This window comes from Cucurbita maxima, unplaced genomic scaffold, assembly GCF_002738345.1.
Source record: "Cucurbita maxima cultivar Rimu unplaced genomic scaffold, Cmax_1.0 Cma_Scf00001, whole genome shotgun sequence".
In the NCBI taxonomy this organism is placed as follows: Eukaryota; Viridiplantae; Streptophyta; class Magnoliopsida; order Cucurbitales; family Cucurbitaceae; genus Cucurbita; species Cucurbita maxima.
The window spans coordinates 4050217-4067674 of record NW_019272017.1 but is presented as its reverse complement, the minus strand read 5'-3'; the positions used below and the strand labels follow the sequence as shown (position 1 = coordinate 4067674).

At 34.5% G+C, this 17458-nt stretch overlaps 3 protein-coding genes across 6 annotated transcripts; all 3 read left to right on the top strand.

Annotated features, from left to right (window-relative positions):
• Positions 1 to 609: 609 nt before the first annotated feature.
• LOC111479608 (regulation of nuclear pre-mRNA domain-containing protein 1B-like) lies at positions 610 to 4845 on the top strand. Of its 2 annotated transcripts, XR_002717665.1 has the most exons (9): positions 610 to 1150; positions 1706 to 1953; positions 2261 to 2416; positions 2591 to 2747; positions 2902 to 3044; positions 3158 to 3193; positions 3386 to 4244; positions 4520 to 4616; positions 4787 to 4845. XR_002717665.1 is itself a non-coding variant. In XM_023124365.1 (8 exons), exons 1-7 carry the CDS (start codon positions 1075 to 1077, stop codon positions 4226 to 4228), a joined length of 1659 nt encoding a protein of 552 aa, XP_022980133.1. In that variant the 5' UTR covers positions 610 to 1074; the 3' UTR covers positions 4229 to 4244; positions 4520 to 4761. The 2 variants fall into 2 exon arrangements, 1 of the variants encoding a protein (XP_022980133.1); XM_023124365.1 differs by lacking the exon at positions 4787 to 4845 and having other exon boundaries at positions 4520 to 4761.
• Positions 4846 to 8411: 3566 nt separating this feature from the next.
• LOC111486583 (UBP1-associated proteins 1A-like) lies at positions 8412 to 10813 on the top strand. Its single transcript, XM_023133756.1, has 2 exons — positions 8412 to 8477; positions 10400 to 10813. Exons 1-2 carry the CDS (start codon positions 8412 to 8414, stop codon positions 10811 to 10813), a joined length of 480 nt encoding a protein of 159 aa, XP_022989524.1.
• Positions 10209 to 15666, top strand: LOC111481553 (UBP1-associated protein 2A-like). Of its 3 annotated transcripts, none has more exons than XM_023127036.1 (2): positions 10209 to 11508; positions 14941 to 15666. In XM_023127036.1, exons 1-2 carry the CDS (start codon positions 10916 to 10918, stop codon positions 14960 to 14962), a joined length of 615 nt encoding a protein of 204 aa, XP_022982804.1. In that variant the 5' UTR covers positions 10209 to 10915; the 3' UTR covers positions 14963 to 15666. The 3 variants fall into 3 exon arrangements, with proteins under 3 accessions (XP_022982804.1, XP_022982823.1, XP_022982814.1); XM_023127055.1 differs by lacking the exon at positions 14941 to 15666 and adding an exon at positions 14128 to 14442; XM_023127046.1 differs by lacking the exon at positions 14941 to 15666 and adding an exon at positions 14091 to 14442.
• The last annotated feature ends 1792 nt before the right edge of the window (positions 15667 to 17458 follow it).

Genomic DNA, 17458 nt, shown 5'->3' with positions numbered 1-17458 from the left:
CCCTTACTTTGTCATTTTTATGGTGCAAAATCAACCTTAATTAGTGTTGTTGAAACTCGTTTTAAGTAAATATTAAGTTATATTTGAAAACCCATATCTATATCTATCAAGATTTATTGTACTCGGTTTTTTTATTAATATAATTGGCTTATCACATGCCTACATTATGCCTATTGTTACCTACCTTGCTATTGTTCCTAAGTTAAACAATTAATGATATAATACTCATAAAAATTACCATAAATGATAGAATACTCACTAAAATTACCATAATGTTTTGAAAGTCTAAAAATCAAAATTAAAAATAAAAATTAATGTTTTGAAAGCATGGCATGAATAATCTTTAGTAAAAGTGAATAAAGTTCATATTTAATCAATTTTTTTAAAAAAAGCAAATCTGTATTCTAATCCTAGAAAAAAAAAAAAAATGGCACCAACAAGGTGACTTTTATTTTTATACGTTTCTCATTAATTAAAAAAATAAATTAAAAAAAAAAAAAAAAAAAAAAAAAAAAAAAAAAAAAAAAAAAAGAAAAGAAAAGAAAAGAAAAGAGGAAAGTGCCGTGAAGCGGCTTACATGAATCGCAGATGCGTTTTTAAGAGTCCCAATATTTTCATTTGTTTGCGCCAAAAACGTCCCCAAATTTGTTCCCTTTTTTCTCTAAAACCCCTTCTCTTCCTTCTTCCTCTGCAACTCTCTGTTTCCTTCAAGCTTCAATTCCTCCTCCTCCAACACTCCCTTCTTCCGATTCCATTTCTTCCTTCCAACAATACCCACTGCCTAATTTCCCCTTTCACTCTCATTCCGCCCTTCCATTTCCCTTTTCTCTGCATTCCCTCCACCCTCTCGCTCCTCAACCTTCTTCTCCTTCCATTTCTTCCGCTCCTACTTTCCTGGCTCCAATTGGGTTTTCTTCTCCCGCTTCTGGGGGTTCTTTTTTGGGCATCCGGAGGTCTGTGTTGCTGATTGCACTTTCCGGATCTTTCTTCTTTTGCTTGCTTGCTCTCTAGGGATTTCTACTGTTCGTTTTTGTGATTTGTTCGACGGCCTAGTTTCGTTGCTTCTGTACTGGAATGAATAGTGTGTTCAGTGAGCAAATACTTGCTGATAAGCTGTCGAAGCTCAATAGCACGCAGCAGTGTATTGAAAGTATCCTTTTTATTTCGTTCTTCTTCTGGAAACTAATGCTTTTACTGCCTTTTAGTTATTGTTGCATCGTTTCTTATCTGTTTCTAGGTTGAGATATGACCTGGGTTCGAACGATTGTGTTTAATTTCCGTAGTTTTGGGTAATCAATTCTATCAATATGGTGAACTTTGAAGTTCTTATCTTCAAATTCATAATTTGCTGCTTCTTTTGTGTTGTTTTGGCCAACCTTTTCCACTGCCTCTTATCTGCAGTGCTATATCTCCTTTTAAAATCTTTCCTAGCAGCATCCTTGTTTCATGTTTTCTTTTGAAAGGTTTAGTTTCAAGTCCGTTGAGATTTCCTTTTACCATTCAAAGGTTGGATGGGGATCTTATGGAAATTGCCTATCAGACTTCATATATCGTTTCTTCTTGAAACGCTATCAACAAGGGTTTTTATAATTAGTCTCTTTGGTGTTATTGCTTTCCTAATCCTGTTCTTTTTGGTGTTAGTTTGTGCCACCAATGTTGAATTTGCTACAAAAGTCTTTCTGTTTCCTTAACCATTTTCCTATAGCTTTGTCACATTGGTGTATATTTCATAGGGGCAAGGCTGAACTGGTAGTTGCAACATGGGATAAACAGTTTCATAATTCAGAAATGATCCAGAAAGTTCCTCTTTTGTATCTTGCAAATGACATCTTACAAAACAGTAAGCGTAAGGGAAATGAATTCGTCACTGAGTTCTGGAAGGTTCTTCCAGCAGCACTCAAGAACGTCCTTGAGAATGGCGATAACCATGGAAAAACTGTAATTTCCAGATTGGTAAGTTGTTTTCTTTCCTCTTCATGGATGAATGGTCTCAACCTTCTTGTGTGTTGTAAGGTTTTCCTATGAACTTTTCTGGTGATAACTGATAAAAATCAAAGATGAAATTGTTGCAATTTATCAGAAGAGGCGCTCCTTTTTATTGGGTGTCTGAGATAATTGTCAGTTATGTCTACTAAAAACGAAAACAAATTGCCGATTTCTTGAGCATTTAAACAGTTCAAAAAGTACTTCCAGGATCTCATTTTATGCATTTCTTCCATCCTTTGAATATGTCAATGAAATTGTGCTTGCACATTCTTAGGTTGATATATGGGAACAAAGAAAGGTATTTGGATCTCGCACACGAAGCCTCAAAGATGTAATACTTGGGGAAGAGGCACCTCCACCTCTAGAGTTCAGTAAAAAACGTACTCGATCAGTCAGAATTGTCAAAAGAGATTCACGGTCGATTAGAACGGTGAGTGACCATTTTATCTTCAGCTTCTTTTTCCATTTTTGTTTCTTTTGTGTGCCACCCGAAAATATGCAAGGCACTTGTTTGATTCTCCATGGCTACTCCCCTTCAAGTTTTTTTTAACCTTCCAATGCCTTTGTAGTTGAGTTGACATTATACCATTGATTTTGGATGCAGAAATTGTGTATTGGAAGTGCAGCCGAAAAAATTGTATCGGCATTTCACCTGGTCCTAAGTGAATATGCTAATGAAGAAACCGAGATGACCAACTGTAATTCTGCGGTTCAACGTGTAAGGAAGATGGAAAACGAAGTTGATTTTGCTTGTTCCATGGGTATGACAACAATGATTTAATGTTATTCTGTCCTGTCCACATTTTTCCCAACTTCATGTTCTGTATCAATTTGTTTTGGAAGAAATTCAAAATTGTATTTTTAGTTGAAATTTCCAAATTATATGGTCTCTGAGTTTCTACCACTATCCACCAGCAAAGAATCCCCAACGTAAAAAGTTGGCCAAAGAACTTGAAGAGGAAGAAAGTATTCTGAAACAGTGTATCGAGAAACTACAATCGGGTGAAGCCAGTCGGATGGCGCTTATATCTCAGTTAAAAGAAGCTCTGCACGTTCAGGTACCTCGATCTATAATTTCTCAATGCCCTTTGGAAGTTTGAACAAAATTCTATTTCTGTATTACATTATGGACTCGCTGATAAATTCGGGAAACGGGACAATCCAATTGTAGGAATCGGAGCTGGAGAATATTCGAACTCAGATGCAGGTATTTTCTTGACAGTAATAACCTGTTTTGCTTCTGTATCAACTTTACATTTGATAGAACTTCAACATGAATATTTTTGGTTCGTTTATATGGAAAAATGATGGATATCTCTATTTATGTATGAAAATGATGGGTGCTGAAAATTGAAATTTTTTGGAATCATTATTTCATTTCGAACTTCAAAAACTACAGGTAGCTCAGGCGCAGGCAGAGGAGGCTAGAAATATGCAAAACCGGCTAAATGATGAAGGCTATGTCTCAAAATATTCCACCAGTGATTCAAAAGCAAAAGCAGGACAGACTCCTAAGAAGTCGGCTGCAGCCATTGCCGCAGAGGTTGCTGACAAGCTCGCAGCTTCTAGCTCCTCTCAAATGATCATGACATCAGTTCTCTCCACATTCGCAGCTGAAGAGGCAAAGAACACTGGTCTAACAAAGACCAACAATGGATTGACCGTGTTCACACAGAACCCCATGAGTTCCCCTGCTAATTCTATCTTAAAACCTGAGGCTGAAGACGCAAAGAACACTGGTCTAACAAAGACCAACAATGGATTGAATTCGTTCGCACCGAAGCCCATGAGTTCTTCCAACTCTATCTTAAAACCTGAAGCGTTGGCCATTGGTTCAGATCCTAATGTTTTCATGTCTATGCAGCCGCATCCTGCTCCCACTAACCATTCATATCAATCTGTTATGGTGCCCCAACCAACGATACAGAGCCAAGCCCATAATTCGCAAGCTCAATACCAGATGTTTCCAAACGCTCCTTCCCAGCAATATTTGCAGCTCTCAAATGGAGTCTTAACCCCATATGGTTATGGTAGTCTTCCAAGCTCAACTCCGATGCCACCTCCACCTATGCCCCATATGGTTAGTCCGGTGGTGCCCTTGACCCAGCAGATGCTGCAACAGCCATCACCTATGATACAAACACAACAAGTTCCTTTCACGCAGCAACCTTTAGCACCTAGCTTCCGACCGCTTCAGCCGCCTGGGATGGTGTACTATGGGCATCCTCCCCCTTCTCAGTGATAATTTTGTGCTAAAGGTATCTTCTCTCTTGCAGTTTCTTGATTAGACAATGTCATTCAATGCCATTAAATTTTGTTCATGTACATTGGCACCAATGAAATTTGACATGGCCACAGATAGCAGTCATGGGCCCTTTTTAGTTTAAGAAGGCCATTAGGTAATATGTAAACATCCTTGGATACTTGCATATGCTTTAGCCTCAGTAAGTTCAGTTTGATGCAATGAAGCTCGTGTAAATTTAGCATCGTCAGGGTCGACTCACTGTACATTACTTTATCCTTTGAATGCCAGGTCAAGTTTTAGACGTACCACACCAGTCATTGCACGTAGATTTCTGAATGTACGAACCTGCAAATGAAGCAAGAGCTAAATCATATTGGCTGTGGTGGTAAGGACTTGCAATTTTTAGTACATATGTTGTGATAATTACGTTAAGATCACTATCTTTCTCCCTCTACCCTACTTTGTGGGTGAAGATGTAGAAAGTATGGAAACGATGTTTACTGGTATGAAGCTACACTTTTTGGAGATCACTCAGCCCTATGATTTCTTAAATAGGTTCCATATGGTTCAGCTCAATTTTATGAGTTGAAATCGACGACAAACCATTGTACTGGTAAAAGAAAGAGCAGACGACAGACGACGAGCTAGCCCCCACGAACATCTGTGTTCTTCATTGTTGAAGATGTGGACATGCTGCTAGCAAAGGCTAGTAGGTTCCCTGAATACTGTGGCAGCCTGCCTTCATGAAAGTGCTCTGAAAGAGAGGTTCTTTAGCGACTCCCTTCATGAAAGTGCTCTGAAAGAGAGGTTCTTTATCTTTTCTCTATGAAAAGATATGAATGAAAATTCAAAGGCTCAAAACATTGATTCTGAGAGCTTGTGAAGCTCCGGAGACATAATGGGGCCAACCGCCCGCAAACTAAAGGAAAATGAATGAACTTAGAAGACTTGATATTCACACATAATTAATTATCAAAGTAGTTTAATTAATCACAATAGGTTAGAGATTTTACCAATTTTTCTTTTTTCATATATTATGTTTTTTTTTTTTTTCTTCAAGGAAAAATAAATTAATAGTCATTAATAATTATTCTTCTCAATCATGAGATTTCCATTTCCATTTCTAATTTATTGTTCTTTTCTTAAGATTAAGGAAAAACAAAATTGATAACTATTTTCAAGCTGAGCTGAATTAGGTTAATAAGCAAAGCTAATTTGTGATAACCTTAAAGTAATCAAACAACTCCACATTTAATAAACGATTAACTTTGCTGTAGCCAATAGATTCTACATAAATCTTAATCCCTTTAATAATAACCCATTAAGGAAAAGCATAGTTTATTTAACTATATCTTGTTCATTGTAGTAAATAGACCCCACAACCACTAATGTGCACACCTTACATATTTTATATACTTCAAAGAATATGGATCAATAATTCTTTCATAAAAACATCAATCAACATAACTTCGGTACAAAGGAATGCACTTCATAATTCAACATTAGAGTTGTTGTCGAAAGGAAAAGAGTATACACATAATTGTAGTGGTTACTACACGCGCTCTCAAGCTTATATCAAGTTACTTCAATGACGTTTTCACGATCTATTTATATGAGAGTTGATTACGGATCTTCGTCTCTTTCAAACAAGATTAGAAGAAAGTCAAATTTGAGATTTTTTGAGGATTCATTGAGTTAGGTGTGTGAATTGAACATCTTCATGAGTTTGACTTTACTTCGGCTGCGGTACACTTTCAAATATATAGCCGGTACTCAAACTTACCTAAACTATCATTTTTAACCAATTGTTCATCTTTTTCTTTGATAATTAGGTAGTTTGTAAGTTATTTTTTACAAAATTTCATACCTTTAACTAAAACCATTTATCGGGTTGGATCGAAAGGACCCGATCCAATCGTTGTCTCAATGTTGTAAGTGTAGAGTGATTGAGATGTGTTATTTAAGAGTTGGGCGGTGGAGGGACCTCAGAACACAAAGAAGGAGAGCCACAAAGGTAGCTTTTTTTGGTTTGGTGGGTGGCTTCAATTCATATGATAATAATAATGAAATATACATTATTCTAACATAGCTTCACATGCAAGAACAAGGCCATTCGTTTTGGTGGGTATTGAATATAAATTAATAGTGAAACCATAAGGAAAAGAGAAAGGAAGGAAATGGGTAATGAAACTCTGTCAACCACAATTGTTTTTGAGACAACTTGTAGGGTTATTATGCAGCAATGTGTCAATTACAAACCCTTTTTCTTTGTTTTTGTTTATGAACATTATTTAATCAACTGCCGAAAGTGAATGGTGATTTGTATTTGGCTTACCATTTTGTTCATATAGAAAGACATGGTGGGTCTTCATGTTTCACTTCTTTCTCCTTACACTAAGACATGTTTCATTTCCGAGTTGAAAGTTATTATCTATACTAATAATGTATATCATCCTTTTCGATGGTTCAATTATAGGAGCTTCATCATTAAACGCACTTTACTTAAAGTAATTCTATATTAGACGCTCTTCTAGAAATTTCCCTGAAATACATGTGAGCGATGATATACTAGAATGACCATGTCGTGAGAGACACAGAAAGATTCTGCGACTATCCAGTAACGAATTCAAATTTAATTCTTGATTTGACTTCTAGGTATGGGTATGATTGGTTGAAACTTTTAACATCTATCTTTCAAACAAATTACTGTAAAATGTGGTTGTTGGCTTTAAAATAAAAATGGAATTTAGTGATAGAAGTATAAAAATAGACATAAAGTTGATCCAAATTGGATTAATTTGACTTTTCATACAAAAATTATAAATTGTTTTAGTGGGTGGCACTATGGCTACTACTCCCACTTTTTAAGTCAACTTATAAAATGAATGTTCCAAACAAAGAACTTTGCATTGTTATTATTATTATGGAAGACATCATTAAAACTTCATAGACATTTCACATGTTGGCTTCTAAATGCATCTAAAATTGTCTAAAAATCTCAATCGGTTAGCTCCTTCTAAATAGAACGATGAATTTCTTTTCAAAATAATATAATTAAATTCATCATATTCTAATCTCTCTACAGTATTATCGGGTAAAATAGGTTCTTACATTCAACTACTCTAAATGAAATCCATCCTATGATTTTGAATCTTTTTTTTTACTGCGAGAAACGATAAATTTAAATAAAAGTGATCAATATCTTTACTAAACCGACTATATATTTGTTCTAGTTGAAGATTAGTTCATAAAAACACTCCTAACCAACTTTTAGGTTTACATTTGCATGGATAATTTTAGGATGAGAAAAAATAAAGTAAAATGATGTTGCTATGTTATTATACATATAAAGCATCAAACACAACATTCCTTTAATAAAGCATCGAACATTGAAAGTACAAACTATACCATGAAAGAGAAGACACCAAAAGACACGCTATTCCTATTCTCTTTTGGTTTTTGGACACACATTTTAAAACACATGTACAAAAGAAACGAGCTTTTCAATTTTATAGACACAAAAAGAAGAAAACCAGTTCACGAAGGCCACATGCATGCACACTTCATGTCCTGTTTTTGTAGCTGTCGGCAGCAGCTGCTGGAGCAATGCTTCCCGGATGAACTTTGTTCTTCCTTGCAAGCAAAGAACCGCCACCGGAGTTGGCAGCAATTACGGCCTCGCCCCGGGATATTCGATCCGCTTTCATTCTCTCGAGCTTCTCCTTCTGTTGCTTCTGTAGAAGGTGAATTTTGGCGTAGGAAGCTCCGATGGATGACATGGTTGTGGAAATGGAAGAAGAAGAAGAAGAAGAAGAAGAAGGAGAAGAAGAAGAAGAAGAAGAAGAAGGTTGTTTTGGTTTTGGTTTTGGTGTGTTTAGAAGCTTTGAAGTTGGTTGTATTTATAGGGCATGCATGCTTTGGTTAGGGTCGCTCTAAATAAATAAAACCCCATGCTTCAAACCCAATAATGGCTTCTTTCATTTTCTTAATCAATTCAACTGTCTTTGTCACAAAAGAAGAAATTACTTTTTTTAAATCCCCATTTCTTTATTTGTCTAAATAAAAAAAATTCAACCCTCAACGAACATGCCACGGAAGCACTCTACTAAAATAAATATGAGTTGTTAAGAACGTAAAGAAGATAAGATGGGTAGTTGGTCAGATCGAGTATGAATCGTATATGAACAGTAGTTGGAGTGGCTCTCTTAGAATTTCCTCATCTGAGATCTCCAAAGAAGATGATCAAGTTAGTTGTAGCCGCTTTGTATGTCTTGAAAGACTTTACCTCTATGTGATGAGAATTGGCACCAACTAAAATAGTTGGGCATCACTCATCATATCCTTCTTGTGATATTAAATAGGTAATTGTTATCGTACATGGTACAAAGGCACATATCTAACTTTTCTTACCTGCACTAACATCACATGCACATACAACATACAAAAAAAAAAAAATCATTTATTACAAAGTACATAAACATACCAAATAAGAACAACTACTTATCATAAAAGAAAAACGGTAACAAACCTAAGTCCACCGTTAGTACATATGTTCACTTTGACTTTTTTTGTATTGCTATCCGTCTCATAATTTTAAAATTTATATGTTAAGAAGAGATTTCCTCACGTTTAATCAAAGTTAGAAAAGAGTTAGAGATGGTTTTTAGAAAAGCAGGAATGAGAAGGAACAGTGGTGCGTAGGAGGAGAAAGGCATTTTTCAGGTCACCAAATTGAAGTGGAAGGAGCACACACAGACTCAGAAAATAACATGAATAACTAATGGCTTAGCCTTTTTCTGAGTGGCAGTACAATGGCATAACTATTAAATAGTAACCACAAATGATGCCACCTCAAATGCAGTTTATTCAAATGGAAGCTGCCTATCTGGACATTGTAATCTAATCACTGCTTACAATTTTCTAATTAACACACACACACACCCCATAATAGAGGGTCTTATCTCCTTAATTATCAGCCACGCTGTTGTTGGTATCCCAGTTGGATTCCTCACCTTTATAACCCAACTCAGCGTTACTAAATGATAATGAATAATATGGTAGTGTCGCAGTCTTCTTGTTATAAAGTTTTTAGATAATAATAAAACATTTTTGTTCAGACTCACGATGAAATCAAAAATTAAAAAAATTGTAGTGACCAAATTGAACCTAAAACTCAAAAAAGATAAATTTAAATTAAAAATTTTAAAATTATTAGCTATTAAGAGAATGTTTGGATGATATAAAAAGTTCAATATTTTCTTTTTTAAAATGTGTATAAAAAGAAAATATGCGATTGAAAGTTTGTTTACAATGAAAGAATAGAATTTACTCTGCCAAAGTCCAATCTAAACAGTTGGGCCCAAAATTAACTAAACAGTTGGGCCCAAAATTAACCAAGCCCAAACTTACACAATACCCGTGAGAAGCTCAAGTAATAGAATAATTATTCCTTTATTTTAAAGCATTTAGTGAAGAAGGAAGTAGAGGATTAACAAAATGAAATCTAAATTTTATAAAACGTTGACATAGACAATTTCTTTATTTCTTAAAAAAAAAAGATGAATAAAATTTTAAATGTTTAAATATGTTAAAATTCTTATTATTAAAAATTAGATCAATTTTTATTTTGAAATAAAATATTAATAGTTATTACTTAAAACGTTTTAACGGTAATGATATTTTTTATTTTTCTTAAAAGTTTAGGTATTTTTCAAAAATATTTTATAGTATTTTTTTTGTATTTTTATTAACGTTAACCTAATTTTTATTCTAAAAATTTGAGAATAAAATTATTATGATTATTATTTAACTAATTTAGATAAATATCAATTTCGAGTAAATATTACGTAAACTAAATTTAGAAACTCAAAAGTAATATAATTAATAGTATACTAAAAGAAATCGGGTTGTTACTATATTTGTAATAAATATTTATATTTAATCCAAAAAACAAATATTTATATTGACATTCCAATTTTTTTTCAGACCGCCTCGACGCAAAATTTTGATTCTTCTTCTCAAAGAGTTGGTTCTGTTCTGTTGAAGCGATTCAGTAGTTCTCCAATGGAGGGAACCAGCTAAACCACCAAAAGAAAGCTGGTCAAGAAATCTGACAACAAGGTCGATAAGAAACTCAATAAGGAGCTTGATGATCCCGTTTTCTCTCAGCCACACGACGATGGCACCGACTCCGATTTGGACGATCTTCCCAAACTCCTCGAGCCCTTCTCCAAGACCCAACTAATCGAGCTCATCTGCACCACTGCTCTCGAAGACGTTAATCTCGAAGCCCAAATTCGAGCTGCTGCCGACCGTGATGTCACGCACCGCAAGATTTTCGTCCATGGCCTCTGTTGGGACACCACCAAAGAAACCCTTACTTCGGGTTTTGAATCATTTGGTGAAACTGAAGACTGCAATGTGGTTTTGGATAAGAATACAGGGAAGGCTAAGGGCTACGGGTTTATTTTGTTCAAATCTCGTCAGGGTGCGATTAAAGCGTTGAAGGAACCTAGGAAGAAGATGAATAACAGGATGGCTTCGTGTCAATTGGCTTCTGTGGGTTCAGTGCCGCCGCCTTAAAGTCAGGAGATTGGGCCGCGGAAGATTTATGTGGCGAATGTGCACCATAACGTGGATGCTGAGAGGCTTAGGACGTTCTTTGCGAAGTTTGGGGAATTGGAGATGCGTCCGATTGGGTTCGATCCCGAAACAGGGAAATCGAGGAGTTATGCTATTTTTATTTACAGAACAAATGAAGGTGCGAGGAGGGCTCTTGAGGAGCCACACAAAGTATTCGAAGGGAACAAATTGCATTGCCAGAGGGCGGCTGAGGGGAAGAACAAGAATCAGAATTCAACGCAGGCAGTGCAAAGCTTGGCGCAGACTCAGCCGCCGATGATGGCGGCCATGGCTACAGCTTCAAATTTGCCATTGTTTGCTCAACATCCGAGCCTCAATCCTGTGTGCGGTGGATTTGGGAACACAGCTTTGGGAGTTGGAATGTTGAACCAGGGAGTAGTTCCCATGAGTCAAGTGGGTCTGGTTGGTAGTTCAGTTGGGGCTGGGATAGGCTTGAGTGGTTACAGTGGGGGTTCATATGGCTTAAGCCAATTAAGTGCCGGTGGTTCGTCAATGCTAGGCTCTTACGGGTCCGATTCTTCATCACTGAAGGGGTTGACGCACATTTACTCGAGCACAATGCTTGGCAAGGCCGTATCGGACCGGGGTCCGGCGGCTTCTGGTGGGTCTCTCGGAGGATACACATCATATTTATGGTATGAGATGTTTCTCATTCTTTTTATTTGCCGCACTTTAAGCCTTCAATTTATATGTTTCAACTATTCATTCGTGTTTAGCATTAATTATAGTGACAGGTAGAATGTATTAATAATTAATGGGTGCTGTTAGTACTGGCATCAACAGCAGCCTGTGTGTATAATTATTATTTAGGTAATTGGTCCGTATAATCCCTAAGGCTACCACTAGTTTGTAATTTTAAGAATTTCTAATTATTGTAAACCTCTTAGTAATAAGGTGGTTACAGATGCCCTTCTCGAAAGGTAGTCAGGAACACTGGCCAAGACAACTCTATTTAATACTCCCAACATCTTGTCTATCTATATTTAGGATGCCTTGTAGAGTCGTGAAAGTGAAGTGGGCGAAAAAGAATTATAGACTTCTTTGGAAAGATTGAGGTAAGAAAAGAGGGTTATAAATTGCATCTTGTGAACTAGAGGAGAATGGCCTTGTCTCTGTGGTATGCCAGAGGTTTTAGGAGAGGTAATATTTACAGGGTGTAGGTTGATGGGACTCCAATTAGAGTTAAAATTTATGCCCAACGGGCCTATCAATTTGAAAAAATCGACTTGTTGTAAAACCAAACTGTCTGCTTGACCAAAAAAGCACCCCAATGGACTACCAAGCGTACAAGAATCTAATCAAATTTGACCAAATCAACCCAAATTCAAATACCAAACTAATTTTTCTGGTTATGAAATTGTACCCGCCAATCAATTTACTTGCTTTGGTTGGCTCTTTTAGTTTCATTTTGGCCGCATAGTTACCATAAAAAAAGGGTATAGAAAAGTATTTATGTGTTTTTAGATACTTTTAGGCTTTTCTTGTTGGCATGCAACAAAGGAGCAGATATTCGCTTAAAAACTGATTTCATGGCAGTTGAGGTGAGGTCTAAGAAAATTTGCAATGAAGCTTGCTGACATCTTTAATAGGTATAAAAGCAATACTATTTATAGCCTACTTTAATAATTTGCATGGAGCTCATCAGGCATCTATTTCTGACAAGGGTCTTAGACTGGATGCTTACATAGCCAACATAGGGATCTGGCTCACAATTCATTTTCAACATCAAAGCAATTAAGATTAACAAGTCCTGGAGTTTTCTTATTCATCATAGTTCAACTAATTTGTGATAGAGCCCTCTATTGTTACTATATTAATAGGGTGAAGGCTTTTTAAATCTTTAAAGATGTCGAGTGTTTCGATAAAGGTATCCTAGCTAGTGAATTAATTACCTTTTACCTGGGATATGTGCCAAAACATCTTGGGATAGTTGTTTCTTTTGGTTGTATCTTGGATGTCGATGTTTGAATTAGAGATCACTGACAAATTATCCGTTCCTATACTCTTCCCATCTTGGGGGAGAGGAACAGATATTTCAAGATAGGAAGAGTATAGGGAGGAGGTTCAAATGGGGCTCACATTAATGACTCTCCCTTGTATTTCTTCTAATAAGGTTTTCAGTGATTTTCCTACTTTTTTGTTTAATGTATTTCTATTATCAACAGTCGGAGCTCTTTTTTCCAAGTGTTGTTATGGGCCCCTTTTTGATTGGTTTGACCTTGTTCGTCCTTTCCTTCTTTCTCTTCTTTTTTAATTATTATTTTTGGGTTTGTATGGCCCCTACATGTTGTTCCTTCAATTTTCTTAATGAAGTCTCTTGTGTGTTTCGGTCTGTATGGCCCCTACTTACATACATATAAACCACTTATGTGTTGGTTGCATTACTTCTCAAAGGGATTCTACAAATGCAGATTGCCATATATTATTTTAAAATGACTTTTTGGATAACTAACTTCCAAATGTTTCTTAAAAAAAGTACTTATAAACCAATTTGATTTTTTTAGAATGATTTTTATCGATCACCAAATAGTGCAAATGTTAGGAAAAACACTTCTTGCCATCTAATCACTAAGATATCAAACTCACACCAACTATCACCAACTTTTAATGATAGCTCTACTCTAACTTCACCCCGCCCAAACCTAAATTAAGAAAGAAAGTTCTTCCGCCGGCCACAATTGTTTTTAGCTTTCTGTTCTAATTTGATTTATATCTTGTTTTCATTTATTTTCCTTCAGATTTTTCCTGGTCTTCCGATGATTTGAAAAGTGATATTTTATTGTAAATTTCATTCTTTTTGACTTCTTCATCAAAAGTTTATTTTATTAATAATAATAATAATAATATTATTGTATTTCCTTGTGATCACGAATTCTTAAATCGATCCGATTAGATGTTTCTTTTCTTTTAATTTTGAGCCTACTTGGTTTGGTCTTCATCTTTTTTAAGTATTCCTTTCGGATTTACTTTAATCACACTTTATTAAATTGGTTTTTATGCTTCCCTTTGGTGATCTTTTCCTTTTCTTCTTTTTTCTTTCTTTTTTTCCCCTTTGCTATGCTTCTTCTGATTGTATCTATTTGGGAAACTGTTGATTTTGTTGTATTTCAGTTATTAGTAATATTGTGGATGTATTTTTGGTTTCTGATTTCTTGGTTTCATTTTTCTTATTTAAATCTTCAACTTCATTGTTTTGATGGGAATCTTCATTTGACAGGCCAGATTATTAGTTTGCATTGTCTTATTTCTCTTAGATGCTTGGGAATCCATATTTGCGTTTGAGGTGCTGCCGAACTTGTGGATGAATGAACCTGTACTTTTGGGAAAGTTTATGTTGAGAGCTTCATTTGGGGTGATATGGATTTGATACCTTTTTCCTACAACCCCTTTTGTTTCCTTTTTTTTGTTTTCCCTTCTTTCTCCTTTTATTCTGTCCTCCCCGCTCTTCAATTTCTTTTATGTAGTAACAACCTGCTGACGGGCACTAGTCATCCTATGTTTTATATTTCTACTATGTTGATATCACTTCTAATCTTTTAAAAGCTTTTTATATTTATTTATGAGCATTACTTTTTCTGGTGTAATTTCTTTTTCCTCGAGAGCCATCTTCTTTTAGTCTTGGGCTTCTTAGTTATAATCTTTCCTCACTAATAATAATAAATAGAGGTTACCTTCGTGTGCTCTTGGATGTGTTAATTAAGTTCCTTTTCAAGTATGAGTTCAATCTTTAGGACTAATTAATCTTGTTAGGGAATCCCTTTCTTAAAAGATTCAGAAGGGGTGATGAGATAAGAAGTTCATTATCTGTCTTAGTTTAAAACTGTTCTTCGGTCCTACAGTGCTGTTAATTTTCTAGGCTGTGAACATTTTATGTTCTTGTGATGCTGGTGAATTAGTAGTGGAGGATGTTTCATTTGGTTTAGTAGCTTCACTGCTTCTTCGCCTTCATCCTCATTCGCACTTTCATCATTTTTGCGTCTACTTCCATTCTCCTGTTCTTGTTTCCCAAGTTTTCATCGAATTGCTTCTTACAATTGACTGTGAATTGGGTTGTTTGATTGTCAAAGTTTTTCAGTTGGTAACAAGTGATCCTGAAACGGGATTTGAGAAGGTTGTACAGAAGAAAGCAAGCTGGTGGTGATGATGGACGGAGCAGAACGAGGTAATATGGGATAAGATTAGATCGGCATCGTTCTAATTGAAGATGCTTAAGGTATGGACACACTTTTTTGTTCATTCAAATTAAAGCTTCGGTTGATGGCATCATCCCCAAATCACATCATCTTTCTTCTTTTTCTTTTTCCTTTTCTTTTTCAGTTGATTTTACTGGAAATGATATGTGCAGAATAAATCACGCATACCATTTTGGAAAAGAAAAATAAGCTATTGCTTGATTTTGTAAAATGTTCAAAATTGTTTTCATAATGTAAAGATATAAATAGGACCTAAAAAAAGAGGCAAATTTGAGCTCTACTAAATTCCATGTTTTGGGTTTGCATTAAACTTCCCATTAAGTAATTAATTTTCTTGATTTACATGTTTAATAATAATAATAATTATTATTATTCTTTGTAACTTGCTTTATGATTCTGGCTTTTCTTGTGAGGCAAAATGGCCGTTTGGGCCTCAGGCAAGCACTACGCTACCAAGGAAGTGTACGGTGCAAAGGACTAAGGAGGGTGGCTGAAAGTGAATCATATGGAACCAAACGTCCGATGGCATCTTCTTCTTTACAAATGTTGTTACTTATTTTTGTTTCTATTAAATTTTATTTTAATTTCATTTATTAATAAGTATAATATCAATTATATGCCTTAAATTTCAGGGTTTTGAATTTATTTAGCAAATCATCTTAATAAATATCTTTAAATAGATAGAATTTAGTGAAATCATATAAACTTTTATTTATAAATAATAAGAATTAATTATACAAAAACTAAATTATGTAAGAAAAAAAAAAAAAGAACACAACACCATTCGATTCAATTTGGTTCATTTTTAACCTAATTTAAATATATATATATTTTTACTTTCTGTTATTAATATTAAGTATTTTTAATTAACTTTAAATCCTTATAGTATTTTCCCCCATTTTAGTTTTAGATGCAAATTATGTAAATTACAAAATGTGTGAAAATATTCTAAAAGACCAAAAATTATTGAAACGACATTTATGGCCAAAATTTGTCCAATAGCAAGGGCTTTTTCTTTTCTTTTTCCCATTACGAACTGGAATTTTTGCGTTCCTAGCAGACCGGAACTCAAATTTCCTTGAATGGAAATCAATATTTTCCTCTCAAATCCGAATACTCGCCGACAACGCAACGAATTTTCTTTTAAATTTAAAACATCTTTATGGGAACGCAAAATGAAATTAAATAATTTTATGGGTTGATCAATATGTACAAATAATGTGTTAAAATATTGTTTTATTTTTTAAAATTAATTTATGTTAAAATTGATTAAATTATTATTATTATTATAATAATTTGCATGCAACCAAAGACTTTGGTTACGAACATACCTCAAAATTTATAGAAGAAAAATACAACTAGCTTTTATTACATTTTCAGCATAATTAAAATCAGTTGAGCCGTTCTTTTGTTATATGTAAAAAAAAAAACAAAAAACAAAAAAACATTCATATAATTAAAAAAAAAAATGAAACATTCAATTTTGTGGGTATGTATATTCAAATTTCTAAGATTGATTTTCAAACCCTATTTGATGGGTAGGTCTTGCAAGTCAAGCTTCCTTCCATCTCTATACTCGGGGACAATCATAATTTCACTCAAAATTTTTTTTTGCATATTTCCGTACCTTTTAGGAGGCGTACGCACTACAAACTTCAATTTATTATTATTATTATTTTAACTTATGAGTCTGTTGTGAGCATCAGCATATTTTTATGTGATTCTTTATAGATCACGCCCTCCAAATTAATTTTACTTATACATGTGTAGGTCAAATACATTATCCAATTTAGATTTTGTCAACGGCAACAAAGATCTTTAAAATCTTGTCACCAATATTTTTTAGAATAATTAATTAAATGTAAATAATGAGTACAATAGTTACTTAAATGATTTATTTTTCTAAAACGTTTTTTATTATTTAAAAAAGTTACGAATTAATATCTTAATGAATTCAACTGTGTTAATATACATATATAGCTTACCTAACTTAAAATAATAATCGACCACCTCTTTAAGCAAAACACCACTTTCACAACAACAAACAACACCAAAATTGAAACTTTGATATAACAAAATTACAAACTTAGCTTAGAATTAAGCTAAGTTATATAAAAAATTAGAAGAAGAAAAAAAAAGGCATAAGTAGCGAAGTTGAAAGTGATTTGGAATCTAAATTCTCATTATTGTTCATGAATCTAAGAAAGTAAGAGAGTTGAATGAGAGAGGAACAAGACATTGTAAGTGGGAAGCCACTTTAGAAACCCACTTACAGAGTAATAACAAAATAAAATCATAGGAGACATTCCATACATATTTGAACAACCAAAAAAGTTTAAAAAAAAAAAAAAAAAAAAAACGAATCCGATCACTCAACCCAATTTAACCCGAC